This window comes from Chaetodon auriga, chromosome 4 (genome assembly GCF_051107435.1).
Source record: "Chaetodon auriga isolate fChaAug3 chromosome 4, fChaAug3.hap1, whole genome shotgun sequence".
Lineage (NCBI taxonomy): Eukaryota > Metazoa > Chordata > Actinopteri > Chaetodontiformes > Chaetodontidae > Chaetodon > Chaetodon auriga.
In genome coordinates, this window is record NC_135077.1 from 27233733 (window position 1) to 27246754 (window position 13022).

Genomic DNA, 13022 nt, shown 5'->3' on the forward strand with positions numbered 1-13022 from the left:
TTTTTTTGTAGCAGGCTGTAAACACATTTATTTCTGTTGTTGTTGGGCATTTTAAGGTGGGCATGGATGGGAATTGACTTGCTTTTGGAGCCAGCCTCAAGTGGCCGTTTGAGGAACTGCAGCTTTTGGCACTTGGTGTTGGCTTTGTTTTCAATGTTGCCACTTGACCAAAACCATGACCTTCCTCTAACAATAATCAAGGAAAAACTAAAAACTAAAAATTTTAACCACTGACGTAGCAGATCACAAAACTACTTGGTTAGTTTGGGTTGAAATAGACCCTTTCACAACAATAAGAAAGGCTTTCTAGGAGAAAGCCTGATGCAGGGGTGGGAAACATCCATTTTCTGGGCTTTATATGGCCTGCAAGACTGATTTAGGTCCTTAAGGCAATTCATAAATACAAAAAAGCAACTCAAAAAAATAACAAAATGGTTGACTAACACATCCTTCTGAGTCGTCCTTGAACGCAACATGCATATAGCGGTTTCTGTCATGCCAATACATCATGGCAACTGTCAAAAAACACAAGTGAGTTTGTGGGAATGCACTTGCAGTGATGAAAAAGGCCAATCTCGAGAGTCATTACAGTTAAAAACTCGAATGCAAAACTGGATAAGCTGCAAGGACAAATATGGTTGGATAAAGTTAATGTTCTTCAGAGTTTGGATGCCCAACAAGCAGCTTTCAGAAGACTACATTTTGCAGGCAAGTTAGCTAATAGCTAAGAAGCTGAAACCTCAAAATTGTTCAAAAGTGTCCGCTTGTCTTGAAGAATTAACAGTGATGAGAGGAAAAATTGTTCTTTTCAAAACCAACTCTCGCAAAGACTCAGTTCTGCTCAACACTGACCGACTCAAACCTGGAAAACCATCTGTGAATAGATCATTATCATCACTACCATCTGATACCAGATGCCTCACCAAAGCAGTTCCAGTCAGAGCATTAGAGGTTTGTGTGATATATGTGTTCACAAATTTAGTATGGCCCTCGAAAGATGTTCTAAACATTGAACGGCCCTTGATAGGAAAAGGCTTCCCCGCCTCTGCCCTGAAGGCAAACTTTTCCCATGTGCTGAAGGAAACAGGAGAGTGAGGGTGGCGCCAGCAGAAGAAGGTGGCTCACAGCAACATAAAACGTTTGAAGTGTTTATTACTAGAACTATTTCTGCACATGTGCAACTCATTCACCGGTAGTGGCGTAAAGTAACTAAGTACATTTACTGCAGTACTGTACAGAGTAACAAGTTTGAGGTAGTTGTACTATCCTGGAGTATTTCAATTTTATGTTACTTTCTGCCTTTTACTCCACTGCAGTTATTGGACAGCCATAGTTACTAGTTACTTTTCCAATTAGGATTTGATCTAACATACAATCATTTTAAAAAGATTAAAATGATTGTTCACAACCATTTTGGACTTGTGGCCTCTAACAATAAGACAGTGTGTAGTTGGGATTTCTTGTCCTGTTTTAGATGTCTGAGTTTGCAACAGTTCCACCGTAGACATTTAAGATTAGGAAAAAGGCCAGAAAATGATTTGCTTGTAAACTTTTCAGAACTTTTTTTTTTTTTTAAATTTGCTCTCCCATTAAGCATCTCTCAATCCTACTGATTTATATTATGACCATTTGGAAGGACTGAGACCCTCAGTTGGGAACCACTGAACTAAACCACCTGCACAGTAAGCAGTGAAATGCTGATTACAAATAAATACATCACTATGAAAAAATGAATATATGATATATAAATTACAGTCACATTGTTCTGCAAGTACTACAAGTACTTTTACTTTTGATACCTTAAGAATAAACAGTTTTTCTTTAATAGGAGTATTTTTATATTGTTTTCTGATACTATCATTAATAAAGGGTATGTCCAGCAACTGAGCACAGCTACATTTAGATTGTTTTTGATGTGTAGCTTTAGCTCCACTCTGTGGTAGATTTGATTGGTGCAACTAATACAAAATAACAGTTTGTCAGTGTCTTATTATTTCATATGAAATTATTAAACAGTGAAAAACCATCTACACATTTCCTCTGACATTTTTACCATGGCTGCAAAGTTTTTAGAATGACATCCCTTTTAGTGGCTGAGTCTGCAACTCCTCACTTCAGATGATGATCAGCTTTTAAAATGTCCTCTTTCGGTTCATGACATCACTGCATTCCTCAACAAAGCAGTCCTGCTGGTCTTTCATTCGGTTTTATTGTTACATCAAGCACAAGTATAAATTGGATGAGTTATATGAAAGGACGTTGGGGGAGCAGTACACATATCCACACTCGTGGAGGTAAGCTACCATAATGTTTTCTCGCAGATCCACTGGCTTCTGGCACTACAGTTGAAGTCATTCAAGCCAATGAAATTGAGCATTGTACGAAGGTCACCACAGTCTTCTCCTCCAAATGCACCGTCAGGCTGCCCGAAGGCCCACTGCAACCTATGGACAGAACAAATGAACCTGCTGTCACTGAGTACACTGACCACGTCACCTCGACAGCAGCACAGTTTGACTGGTGAGACGAGTTTGAGTTTTTTTCATATGGTATTTGGTTTATCTGATCACATTAATGATTGAACGTGAACCATGACAGAACCTTAGTGCCGGCTTTTTTCATCAGAGACATGGTTTTTCTGATTTTGTGATACAGCTTTTCAGCTCGGTGCATTTTTAGGATAAACAAAATCTGGCCTTGTGTCACAGATCGGCGGATTGAAGACTCCGCCCCTGTTCTCTCAGTCGACAGGTGTCACATTTTTGGAAGTGACATCACAGTGTACCAATGCACCTTAGAGAACACTTCATCTACTGCAGCAAGATGAAAAGTTCAACCACTGAAGGTCAGCAAGATTTTAAACTGCTGCCAAGTTGCTCTTTAAATAGGTCAATATTGCAGTTTGACAGGATTCCTCATGAATAATAATAGAACAAAGTAGAACAATGTAAAATAGAGCACAGGATAAGATATATAATATCCTGTATAGCATTAGCATTGTATTGTATAGTATATTAGAACAATATGATATATAATATGAAATAATAATGAATTACAGTAATGTAATGATATGCTTATTATAATAAATCATAAAGTACAGTAGATGCCATGTGAATTTCTGTGCAGTATTAACTTATGTATGAACAAGCACAAATAAAATGATCCTATTCATCATATTCACACACACAACAGCAGAGTGTACTGTGCAGGTTACCATGTCCTCTACAGACACTAGAGCTCAGGCTGCCATGTTTTCAATGGAAAAGAGCCTTATGTGTGTCAGTATTTTACAAAACAGATGAATCACTCAGTCACAGAACAGCAGTGGAAAGTGCTGTTCATACATGACATGACATGCCTCCGTCACCTGTATGAATCTACATCAAGCTCTCCCACAATAAGTGAGACCTTACAGCCACAGCGTCTACCAGCAAAAACTGAATAACACACATGCACATGATAAATAAGCAATGCATTTATTTCTACAGGATAGTTCCCACATGGTATCCTTGTCAGTATCTCACCTGTCTTTGTCCACTGGTGTTCCATCCACCCAGATCCAAGTTCCTTCCTCTTCCCTGTCAGTCATACCGACCCACGCTGCCATAGCGAATCCAGTGAGGAAGGCCTATCATGAAGCAACATCTTCTTGAACAACAGGCTCAAAATATAAAGGAAGTGCAGCGTCACACAGTGTCCATTTAAATGTCCTCATTTCTTTTTCAATGTTCAGATAGAAATCTGCAATAGATTCAGTGCTATCATACAGAGCATTCGTAGAAATGACATTTCTTTAAAGATACACTGTAGATGGTTTCTCAAATAAAAAGATAGGAAATAAGAAATCTGTAAAATGCAGTGGTGTGCTGGAGTGTAGGGGTACCTGTTCCTGTCTGCTGTCGATGACGACCAGGTCAGCGTCTCTCTGCACACAGTCCTGCCGGCTGCCGTCCCAGCTCCTCCTCTGTGAGGAAATGTAGTAACAGCTGGTGCCAAACATCAACCAGCCTGGTGGACAGGTCTCTTCCTCTGTCTCACCTCAACACAGCAGCACAGACAGCATGTCCCAACATAACATGTCAAAATATACATAGGACATGTGTACACGGCAGTCCCATGATGCAACAGAAAGCAGGAAGCTGCATGTGAACACAAGACACGAAGCTGGAGGCTAGTGAAACTACATGAGAAACATGTGGCTGAGATAAACTGGAGTGAGTTCATACTGGTGCTTAAATTGCTGAATTAAAGCTATTGATCATCAATAAGCAGTTTTGAGAGGTATGTCAAAACCCGGGGGAAATACGTCTACGTGCAGCTGCTAAGTGTTCCACTATGCTCACCAGTTACTCACTAACTTTCTTTCTGCTGATTGGTGCTGGGCAAGTAAGGAGAGTGAACCAAAAGAGTGAGGTGAGAGGCTCTGAAAGACAGTCAGGCGTCTGTGTACCTCCATCAGCGGGCTCAGTCAGAGCCAGCCTCAGAGAGATGTTGAGAGTCCCTTGAAGAACACACAGCAGCCCAAAGCTCAGCACAACCACACTGAGATGTCTTAATTCTGTACAACACACACACACACACACACACGTCATTGTACTTAGCTGAACACTAAAAGAAACACCTAAAAACATTTAAACAATCAGAATATTCATATTCCGGAGCAGCAGTCATTAATGCCACGTCTCTGGTAACTTACTTGGGCTTGGACTCGTCTCAATCACAGCGTCGTCGGGTGCAGCTTTAGGGAATTCCTGATACTCACCAACTTCAATGTGGACATCAGACTCGTTCGACTGGAAGAACACAGACATTCTGAAGCGGCTGCAGTGAAGTGTGTTTCATGTCTGACGTTGTGCAGCACTTCAACACTTGCACCTTTTCCTGTCACTGGCACTCCTGTCTTGTGTACAGGAAGTACTGTCCCATCAAATGTTCCCCCTGAAAAGGACAGAATTCATTTGATTTTTGTGTTTTTTTTTGTGGAGTGGGGGTATTTTATTATCAGCATGTTCAAAGTCACGCGATTTATTTTGGATTTTGCATATTAATGAATAACATTTTCAGGTCAGTTGGAGAACATTTTTATCTAAACAATACTTGCTGATTGTTTGGTTTAGTGGTACATGAAGACCTTTAAATGGTTTTAAAGAATATTATTGTGATAAAATACTTTAATCATCTCTTTCAAAGGTGCATGCTGTTTATGATTTACATTAGGCAGACCTTTTTAGATTAAATTAAGTTTTACATTCTGGCTTGTTTGTCATTTTCATTTGTGTACAAAATGAAAACTCACATGGCATCATTTCAATATACTGAAACGAACATGACTTTGACATAAATCCAAACTTTTTTTCAATTTGAATTATGTCATGATGAACCAATCAAATGGTTGTGTCATTCTAGGTTTCCTCACTGCCAATGTGACTGAGCCTCGTGTGTCAACATTTCAATCTAAGCTTAAGATCCCACAGAATCAGGTCAGACGGCATGACCGAAGAGTGTTTCAGCAAACCAACTAAAACCTCATTTGTTTATTTATTGCTTTGTCTGCTGCCAGATTCCAGTTTCCCTCAGTGTGTTGAGAAAAGGTTGTGGAAGTGTGAACACAGCGGCAGCTTTACTCAACAGTGTAACACAACATGTTGCATAAGAGAAATGGGACTGAAATAGCGTTCACGTTGAACAAAGACCTTTAATTCCCATTGACACAGCTCATACAATGAGGAACAGGTTGACATTTACAAAGCACAGTGGTACCAAGAACAAATCACGTTTGTATTTGTGGGGGAGGCAGTATTCAATGATCCCATCACTTTCTCATCTTAAGACCATATCAATTCATTATTTTTAACAAATGAATCAATAACTGTATCTACACTGAACACTTCTTTTCCATAGTCCATTTCCTCAAACCATCATATTACTCTTCCATTCTTTGCAGACAGGAATGTACGAAGGCAACAAGACCTTCTCTTTGAGAGCAGACCATAATATGCAGGGACACGTTCAAAGAATGAAGCTGGAGTGTGGAACTGTGAATGCATCATTAGAAAGAAAAACTGTTTTGTGTGTTATTCAGACTTCAAATGTGAGTCGACGTAAACTCCAGGTTGACTTTGTATCATTTCAGTCATATTCAGCAGCTACAACATGAAGATCTACATTTGAAATTAACATCTGCAGGACAACCAGAATGAAATCAGATTCTCTACATGCTTACTCCTCCTGACAGAACAGTATTTCCTTAATGATATGAACTCAAAACCAAATGTAGGTAAACACCACAGAGTCTGAATGTCCACTGTGTGAATATATAAGCATCATACATATATTTGGCCAGAAGTTTACACAAAACTCAATGACATGTTGCTTTAAGTGCACAACACAATGATTTCAATGGATACACTAACAGCAACGGCTCAGGATGTGCTTAGGATGCACAGAATTCTGCATTTTAGTTAAGTTTGATCAAAACACAAATGCAGAGGAACTCATCAAGCTTCCCATCACAATCAGCCATGTGACCTTTGTCCGTTCAGGCGCTTCAAGTGGTGGCTCCCTCGTCTCAAACGACGGGTGCAGAATTTATACACTTCTGGGTAATAATCTCATGAGGCTATAATTATGGTGCAAGAGGAAGTAGATTACTTCCTGAGCGACGTGTTTCCATACATCACGTTTCTTATATTCAGCTAGCTCATTAAAATGACAGAAAGCATCAGGAGGTCATTGACCATGAAGGTCAACAGAACAAAGTTCTTTTAAGCAGTTGAGTTGAAGGAGAAACAACAATGTTCTTGCATTTGACAAGGAACTCTAAACAAGCACAACTGGCTGTTGTAAGACGTTTGCGGCAAGTTGAACGTTTCTCAATGTTCTTGTCTTGAGTGGCAGTGGGTGGCGCCAGCATGTTTGTTGTTGAACGGCAGCCAGTGTTTCAGGCAGGAGTTAATAACCTTAAAGGCTGTTTGACAGCGGGCTAAGACACAGCCACCTTTATGAGGACTATGATGATTTTGATTAGGGACTCCTTTCCTTCAGGAGGTTCCTACAGGCTGTCCAGATGGTAAACAAGTGATTATAGCTGTGGGAAAACTAAGTAAAATACTGAAAAGAATTAAAAATGAAGAACACCACAGTGGCAGAGTGTCGCTGCATCAGCTGTATGAAGTAAATGTATTATATCACAGTCAGTCATTGTACAGCCTGTTTAACACTGCCAACACTCAGAGCCACTGATGGGTACATGTGAGTGACCGGTCCAGCTGTTCAGCCTGACTGTCTACATGTACAGAGGGTGTGTGTTGGGCGTCACTGAGGAGGAGGAGGGGGGGGAGGAGGGGGAGGGATGTCAGAGAAGGGGGCTGCATTTGGTTGCCAGAGAGAAGAAAACAATGGATTGAAGAAAGAGGGAGGAGGAGGAGGAGGGTAGAGAGGGAAGTTGGGTGGTAGAAAAGGGTGGGGAGGTGGAGGAGGGTAAGGGCAGGGAGGGGGGAGGTACATGGGAGGAACATGTGTGTGTCTAGGTGGTGGGTGTATGTGTCTGGGTGGAGTGTGTGTGTGTTTGAACGGTAGAGGTTTATTTTTTGGGTTCTGGTGCCTGAAAGGAGGCCCTGCATGTCTTGGTGGGAAAACCCTGACGTCGCGCTTCGGCTGCTCGAGCAAGGTGTTCTGGGTATTGACAGCAGGATTATCTGGAGGGGAAAAAAATAAAAAAAATAAAAAATAAATAAATTGATGTCTGTCATATTCTACTGGAAAATTGAAGACTTCTTCAGCTGGTGACCCCTGAAAAACGTCCAAACATGTTACTGCCTTCATGCAGGCATGTGTGTTAATACCTGTGCTGCTGTTGTCCTTCTTCTTTTTGTTCTTCACTTTCCTCTTAGCTTCCTGCTCTTTCTCGTCATCACTATAATCTAAAGCCTAGACAGAGAGGACAGAGAGATTAGTGCGACTCTCATACTAAAGACAACAGCAATCTTTTAAAGTGTAGTGGAAGCATTACATGTCACATTTACTAAATTAGAAGAATCCTAAGTATTTTTTAGCAACAACCACAGCATGTGGATTTGAGGGTGATGGCTGGTGTGCCAGCAGATGCAGACTGCAGGGAGCGAGAGGGCGTAGAGGCAGGATGGATTACAGAGAGATTTAAATGTCAGCAGCACAATTTTTGGATAACACCAAGGCTTTTAACCTGTCTGGAGACAGGTTTGGTGCCTCCAGCAGAAGTGAGTGAACAAGTATTAGTTTTTGAGAAAATAGATTTTGAGCGAGTAGCTCAGATTTACTTGTGTTGAATTATAGGTAGCAGTTTGTCATCCATATCTGAATGTCATGGAGACAAGCAGTGAGGGTACTCTTGTATTTGTACAAAATGTGTCCTGTATGCAAGGCAGGAGGCAAACCACCAATGCACGGTGTCCCCAACCCCAATGCCAGCCAGTCAAACCACGAGGAGCTGGTAGGATGCAGAGACTCCAGTGAGGTCCAAGAGGACGAGGATAGACCAGAATCAGCTGCATGGAGGAGCTTGTTGGTGATCTTAATAAGGGCTGTTTCTGTGCTATGTTTGAGGCAGAAACTTGAGTGGAATGGTTCAGACAGATTACTGTCATCAAGGTACATCTGAAGTTTAGATGCAGCTACCCTCCCAGGAACTTTGGAGATGAATGATCAATTGGAAACAGGCTGGAAGTGGTTTGGGTCACTGGGGTCTAAACCAGGTTTTTTCAGTATTCAGCTCATTAGTATTTCAGTATTAGGCAACTTAGTGAAGGCAGAACTGTGCTATTGGACGAGTTGGAGGAGTTGATGATGGAGGTTAGGGGAAATAATATAGGGCAAGCATGTTTTCACCAAGGTGTGGGCATTGGATCCAGGTGACATGTAGAGGAGTTGGAATAAATTAAAAAAATGTGATTTTCTGTTGAAAGACTGAAGTCACATAGAACAGTGGATGAGTTCTCTGCGTGATGTTGGCAGAGGCCAGCTGTTGATGAAAACAGAGACTGTGTGGTTGAAAAACAGCATTGCTGTTGTTTATACCGATCTCAGGTGTTTGAGCAGCCTTTTCACTGTGGAGAGTTCTGGTATCCCTTCACCTGTACTGATGATGTTTCTATCACTTTATTTGCACTGTTGAAAAGTTGTGTGAATGGTGATATGAGAGCAGTGTGTGTGTTAAGTCCAGAGTTCCTTCCATGGAGTCCTCGTGTAAAAGTTGAATAAGATAAAAAAAATGGCAAGGGAGGTTGATATCGATGTTGTATTACAAGGAAATAATGAAAGGTGATTATTCCTCTATTGATTGCACAGTCACTTATTTGCAGAAGGGAGGTGCTCAATAGCCACTTCACTGTCTCTGGAGGTCTTCCTAATTGAACATTAAGTATGTTGTGAGTAACCATTTTAGTTTCTGTCTCCATTACTCAATACAGGTCCATTAATTTCATTTATCAATTGCATGGCTCTAGGAGTTACATTTCTGAATCCAGCAAACCCTGTCGAACAAGTTGTCTCAGGGTGCAAAAATGGCAAAATTCCTGGGGGCAATAGACCACGCAATTCTCAAGATTCAGAGGAAGAAGAAGAAGAAAAAATAAAAAATAAAAAAATAAAATATATAGGTTTTTTGGGGGGCCAAATAGCATATGCATAAAGTTTGAAAATGTTGACCCAGACTGGCTCACTGATGCTTCGACATGCCACCCCTGGCTTGTTTACATTGCTGTCTATGTGCTCACCTCTGGTGGTGGTTCCTGGTCGTTCTTCCAGGATGCATCAGATCCCTTCAAACTGAGGGAAAAGCATTTTCAATATGTTGCTCAGGTTTGGTCAGAAAGTAATTTCAATTCATCATATCACAACAAACAAGCTAAATAACTACTCTGTGTATTTGTCTATCTTTAATATACTCTATGCAACATGTGCACGTGTGTGTGTATACTTACAGTTTGAGTTGTTGTATGAGGACGTATCCTGTGTACTCTTTGATGGCCGGTGTGTAATAAACTGTCAGTCCCGTTGTCAACCCCCTGCTGTTTATGTGCTCGACAGAGTTAAAACGCAAAACATACAGGGGACTGGACACTGGACCAAACACCTCAAACACCTGGAACACAGAAACAACAGAACATTAGCACGTGGAAACCAACAGGACACAAACAGATAACATAAACCATGAGAGAAACACAACAGTAGACAGAGGTGAAGGAAGACAGACAGACAGACAGACTCTGCTGGTCCACCCACCTTGGCCAAAGCCAGCCTATCAGATGTAAAGATGATGCTGTCATCAGTCAGAGGTGGCGTGTCTTTCAGAGACTGGATGATAACTGCAGACAGACAAAGAGTGATTAGAAAGAACTGACAAAACACACATTTAAAGGCTCCACTTCTGTTACTCTCAAATTAAACACACAATAAAAGTTCAAGTGTTGCCTTAACGTGAGTGTGTATTTACCAAGTGTCTGTATAATACTGGAGACCGTTCCTACAGGCAGCAGCTCTGCGTCTTCTGGTAACGACACACACACGTCTTCCACTGCAGGCAGCTCCTACACACAGGCATTACGACATGTCCCCTTTTCTTTGATGGTATAAAGGTATTTTTTTTTGTAGGTTTTAAGACACAACAGGGTCACACACACACACACACACACACTGGGCCAATCAATACAAAGTTATTCCATTTCAAATAACACCTACAGGATCTGTTCTAGGTGTGGCTTTCGACTACACTATAGAGCTAACGCTGATTTTATAAAGAAGGTTTCGGCGTGTGTAAATAATGCCCTACCTGACATAATACTGTCATTTCATGAGTTTCCATTGACCACTAGTAGCTACATAATGAATGAATGTTGGTTCATTCATTCAGAAAAACGCTTTTCGTGTGACATGTGGAAATTTTATGGTAAGGTTGCCTCACCCTGTCACCTTATTCTGCGTCAATCTGAGATGAACTGAGTGAGAGAGTAGCACTGAAAGTTATTCTTTCATCAGACAGTTCTTGTCTTAATTCTTAATCCAGTCTTGGACTGTATTTTATTTCGACAAAGTTCTTGTACATCTGCGTGTGTTTTGATAACATTTAAGATTTGACACCTTGAACTTGTTTTGTTGTGTGCAGTAAGGAAAATGTCTGCATGTCAGAGTACGGCACTAAAGAAGTATTGTCACAACTGGAAAATACCAGCATTCTATACAGTGGAATAGCAGGTAAATCAATGTAGAACAAGCAGGACATGACTGTTCATCTGTGACTTACATACACAATCCACAAACAAGCTGGACATTATTGTCCTTCTGCCTTCGGCAATGTGGAGGAAACAAGAATTCCAGCACACACCTGAAAAACCCTCAATCACACAATCACAGACTGACCTCGACCAAGACCTCATCTCTGGTTTTGATGGGGGCTGGCTGGCTGAAACCCTCATCGTCGTCATCGTTGTAATGCCCAAACAAAGGGATAGAGGGAGAAGAGGAAGAGGAGGAGGACGATGAGGACGAAGAGGAAGAGCTGTCACTGAGAAGAAGAGAGGAAGAGAATCAGAGTCATTTCTTTCCATTCTTGGACTGCTTCATGCTTAGAAATTCACTGGCATTAAATACACAAACAACTATTCATACTCGGTAGTATAAAACCATCAATACAAGCCTCTTGTTAGCCTGTTGTGTGTTTGTGTACACACCTGTCTGAGGCGTCTGAGCTGTCCTCACAGTCCTCACAGTCCTCTGTCTCACACACACTGTCTAAAGAAAGTCCTGCTGCTGTCCCGTCTGTGTGTGTGTCTCCTGCCTCCTCTGGAAGTGTTTGTGAAGTTGATGACGTGTCTACACCATCAGGGGTTACAATGAGATTTTCTAGTTGCGTTGTCATGGTAACCTCCATCTCCTCTTCCTCCTTCCTGTGTGCTTCCAACACATGTCCATTCTTCTCTGATAATAATTCATCCATCTGAAATGTAGACAGGTTTTTGAAGGCAGGTCTTCAGAGAACAGATGATATCAAGGATTCACAAACAGCCTTTCATTTAATGATGACAGCTCTTTAATGATGCATTCATGGAACTGCGCACAGTCCAATCTCACAAAAAGGCATCGTGAGTTTCAATACGTCACATGCTCTGAGCAACATGAAATAACTGTGTTTAACTGCGAAAACTACCTTTAACACGAATAAAGTTTTCTCCATTTATCACACAACTAGCGTCAACATTGACATTAACTTCTGTTCACAATCACAGTTGCCAAATAAACGCCGAGGGACAAGTAAAATAACAGTACGTCCAAACAGTACGTTCCAAATAAAACAACTGTAATTTACATCCACGCTAGCGTTAGTCGGCTAACTAGCTAAAGCGCTAACCAAGACTAGCGCTGAATTTAAGTCACGAACAGGAATTAGCAGCTATGAGCCCACACAACTCTTTTCCAAAGAAATTCATAAACATATCGGCACAGAAATATGTCTGTTTTTTAACGAAAACCTGTTTGTTTGTGAAGCTGCTGGATCCGTCCTGCGAAAGCCTCGTGCGACTCCTAGTCACGGCTAACGCTAAGTTCAACCCAAACATATGATACTACTTCCGTTATCACCCTTAAAAATACAAGTTTCATTGACGGTCGTGTTTAAAAATTACTGCTAACTAGTACAAACAACTAGGACAACATACAATGAGACATTTACCCAGCGGAAATTGATGTAAAAAGTCACCATTCCCCCCCTCCACAGCGTACAGTAGTCTATATGATAAACACATTCAGTAAGCGGAGCCCATCATTTGACAACACAAAGAATAAACTTCTCATATTATTAACATCTAAGACTCATATCTCATTGTTATGGAGCTATATAATAAATAAACTCTAAAATTAAGAGCCACAAAAATCTCTGCATTAAGTACTTTGCTTCGATATGTTTGCACTAAGTTAGTCCTGCATTTTATTTTGGAAGCAAAGCGATTGAAATCCGGAAGTAATCATTTCTCCCCTAAACTTGACGCAGC

At 41.0% G+C, this 13022-nt stretch overlaps 2 protein-coding genes across 2 annotated transcripts; both read right to left on the reverse strand.

Annotated features, from left to right (window-relative positions):
- Positions 1-2242: 2242 nt before the first annotated feature.
- LOC143319070 (CD209 antigen-like protein C) lies at positions 2243-4811 on the reverse strand. The gene is made up of 5 exons (XM_076727646.1): positions 4697-4811; positions 4451-4558; positions 3884-4038; positions 3525-3628; positions 2243-2444 (listed from the first exon to the last, which is right to left on the reverse strand). Exons 1-5 carry the CDS (start codon positions 4809-4811, stop codon positions 2300-2302), a joined length of 627 nt encoding a protein of 208 aa, XP_076583761.1. The 3' UTR covers positions 2243-2299.
- An 864-nt stretch (positions 4812-5675) lies between these two features.
- Positions 5676-12568, reverse strand: LOC143320036 (uncharacterized). The gene is made up of 9 exons (XM_076729403.1): positions 12504-12568; positions 11706-11971; positions 11395-11539; positions 10472-10565; positions 10261-10343; positions 9960-10120; positions 9753-9804; positions 7845-7929; positions 5676-7697 (listed from the first exon to the last, which is right to left on the reverse strand). Exons 2-9 carry the CDS (start codon positions 11969-11971, stop codon positions 7315-7317), a joined length of 1269 nt encoding a protein of 422 aa, XP_076585518.1. The 5' UTR covers positions 12504-12568; the 3' UTR covers positions 5676-7314.
- Between the last annotated feature and the right edge of the window lie 454 nt (positions 12569-13022).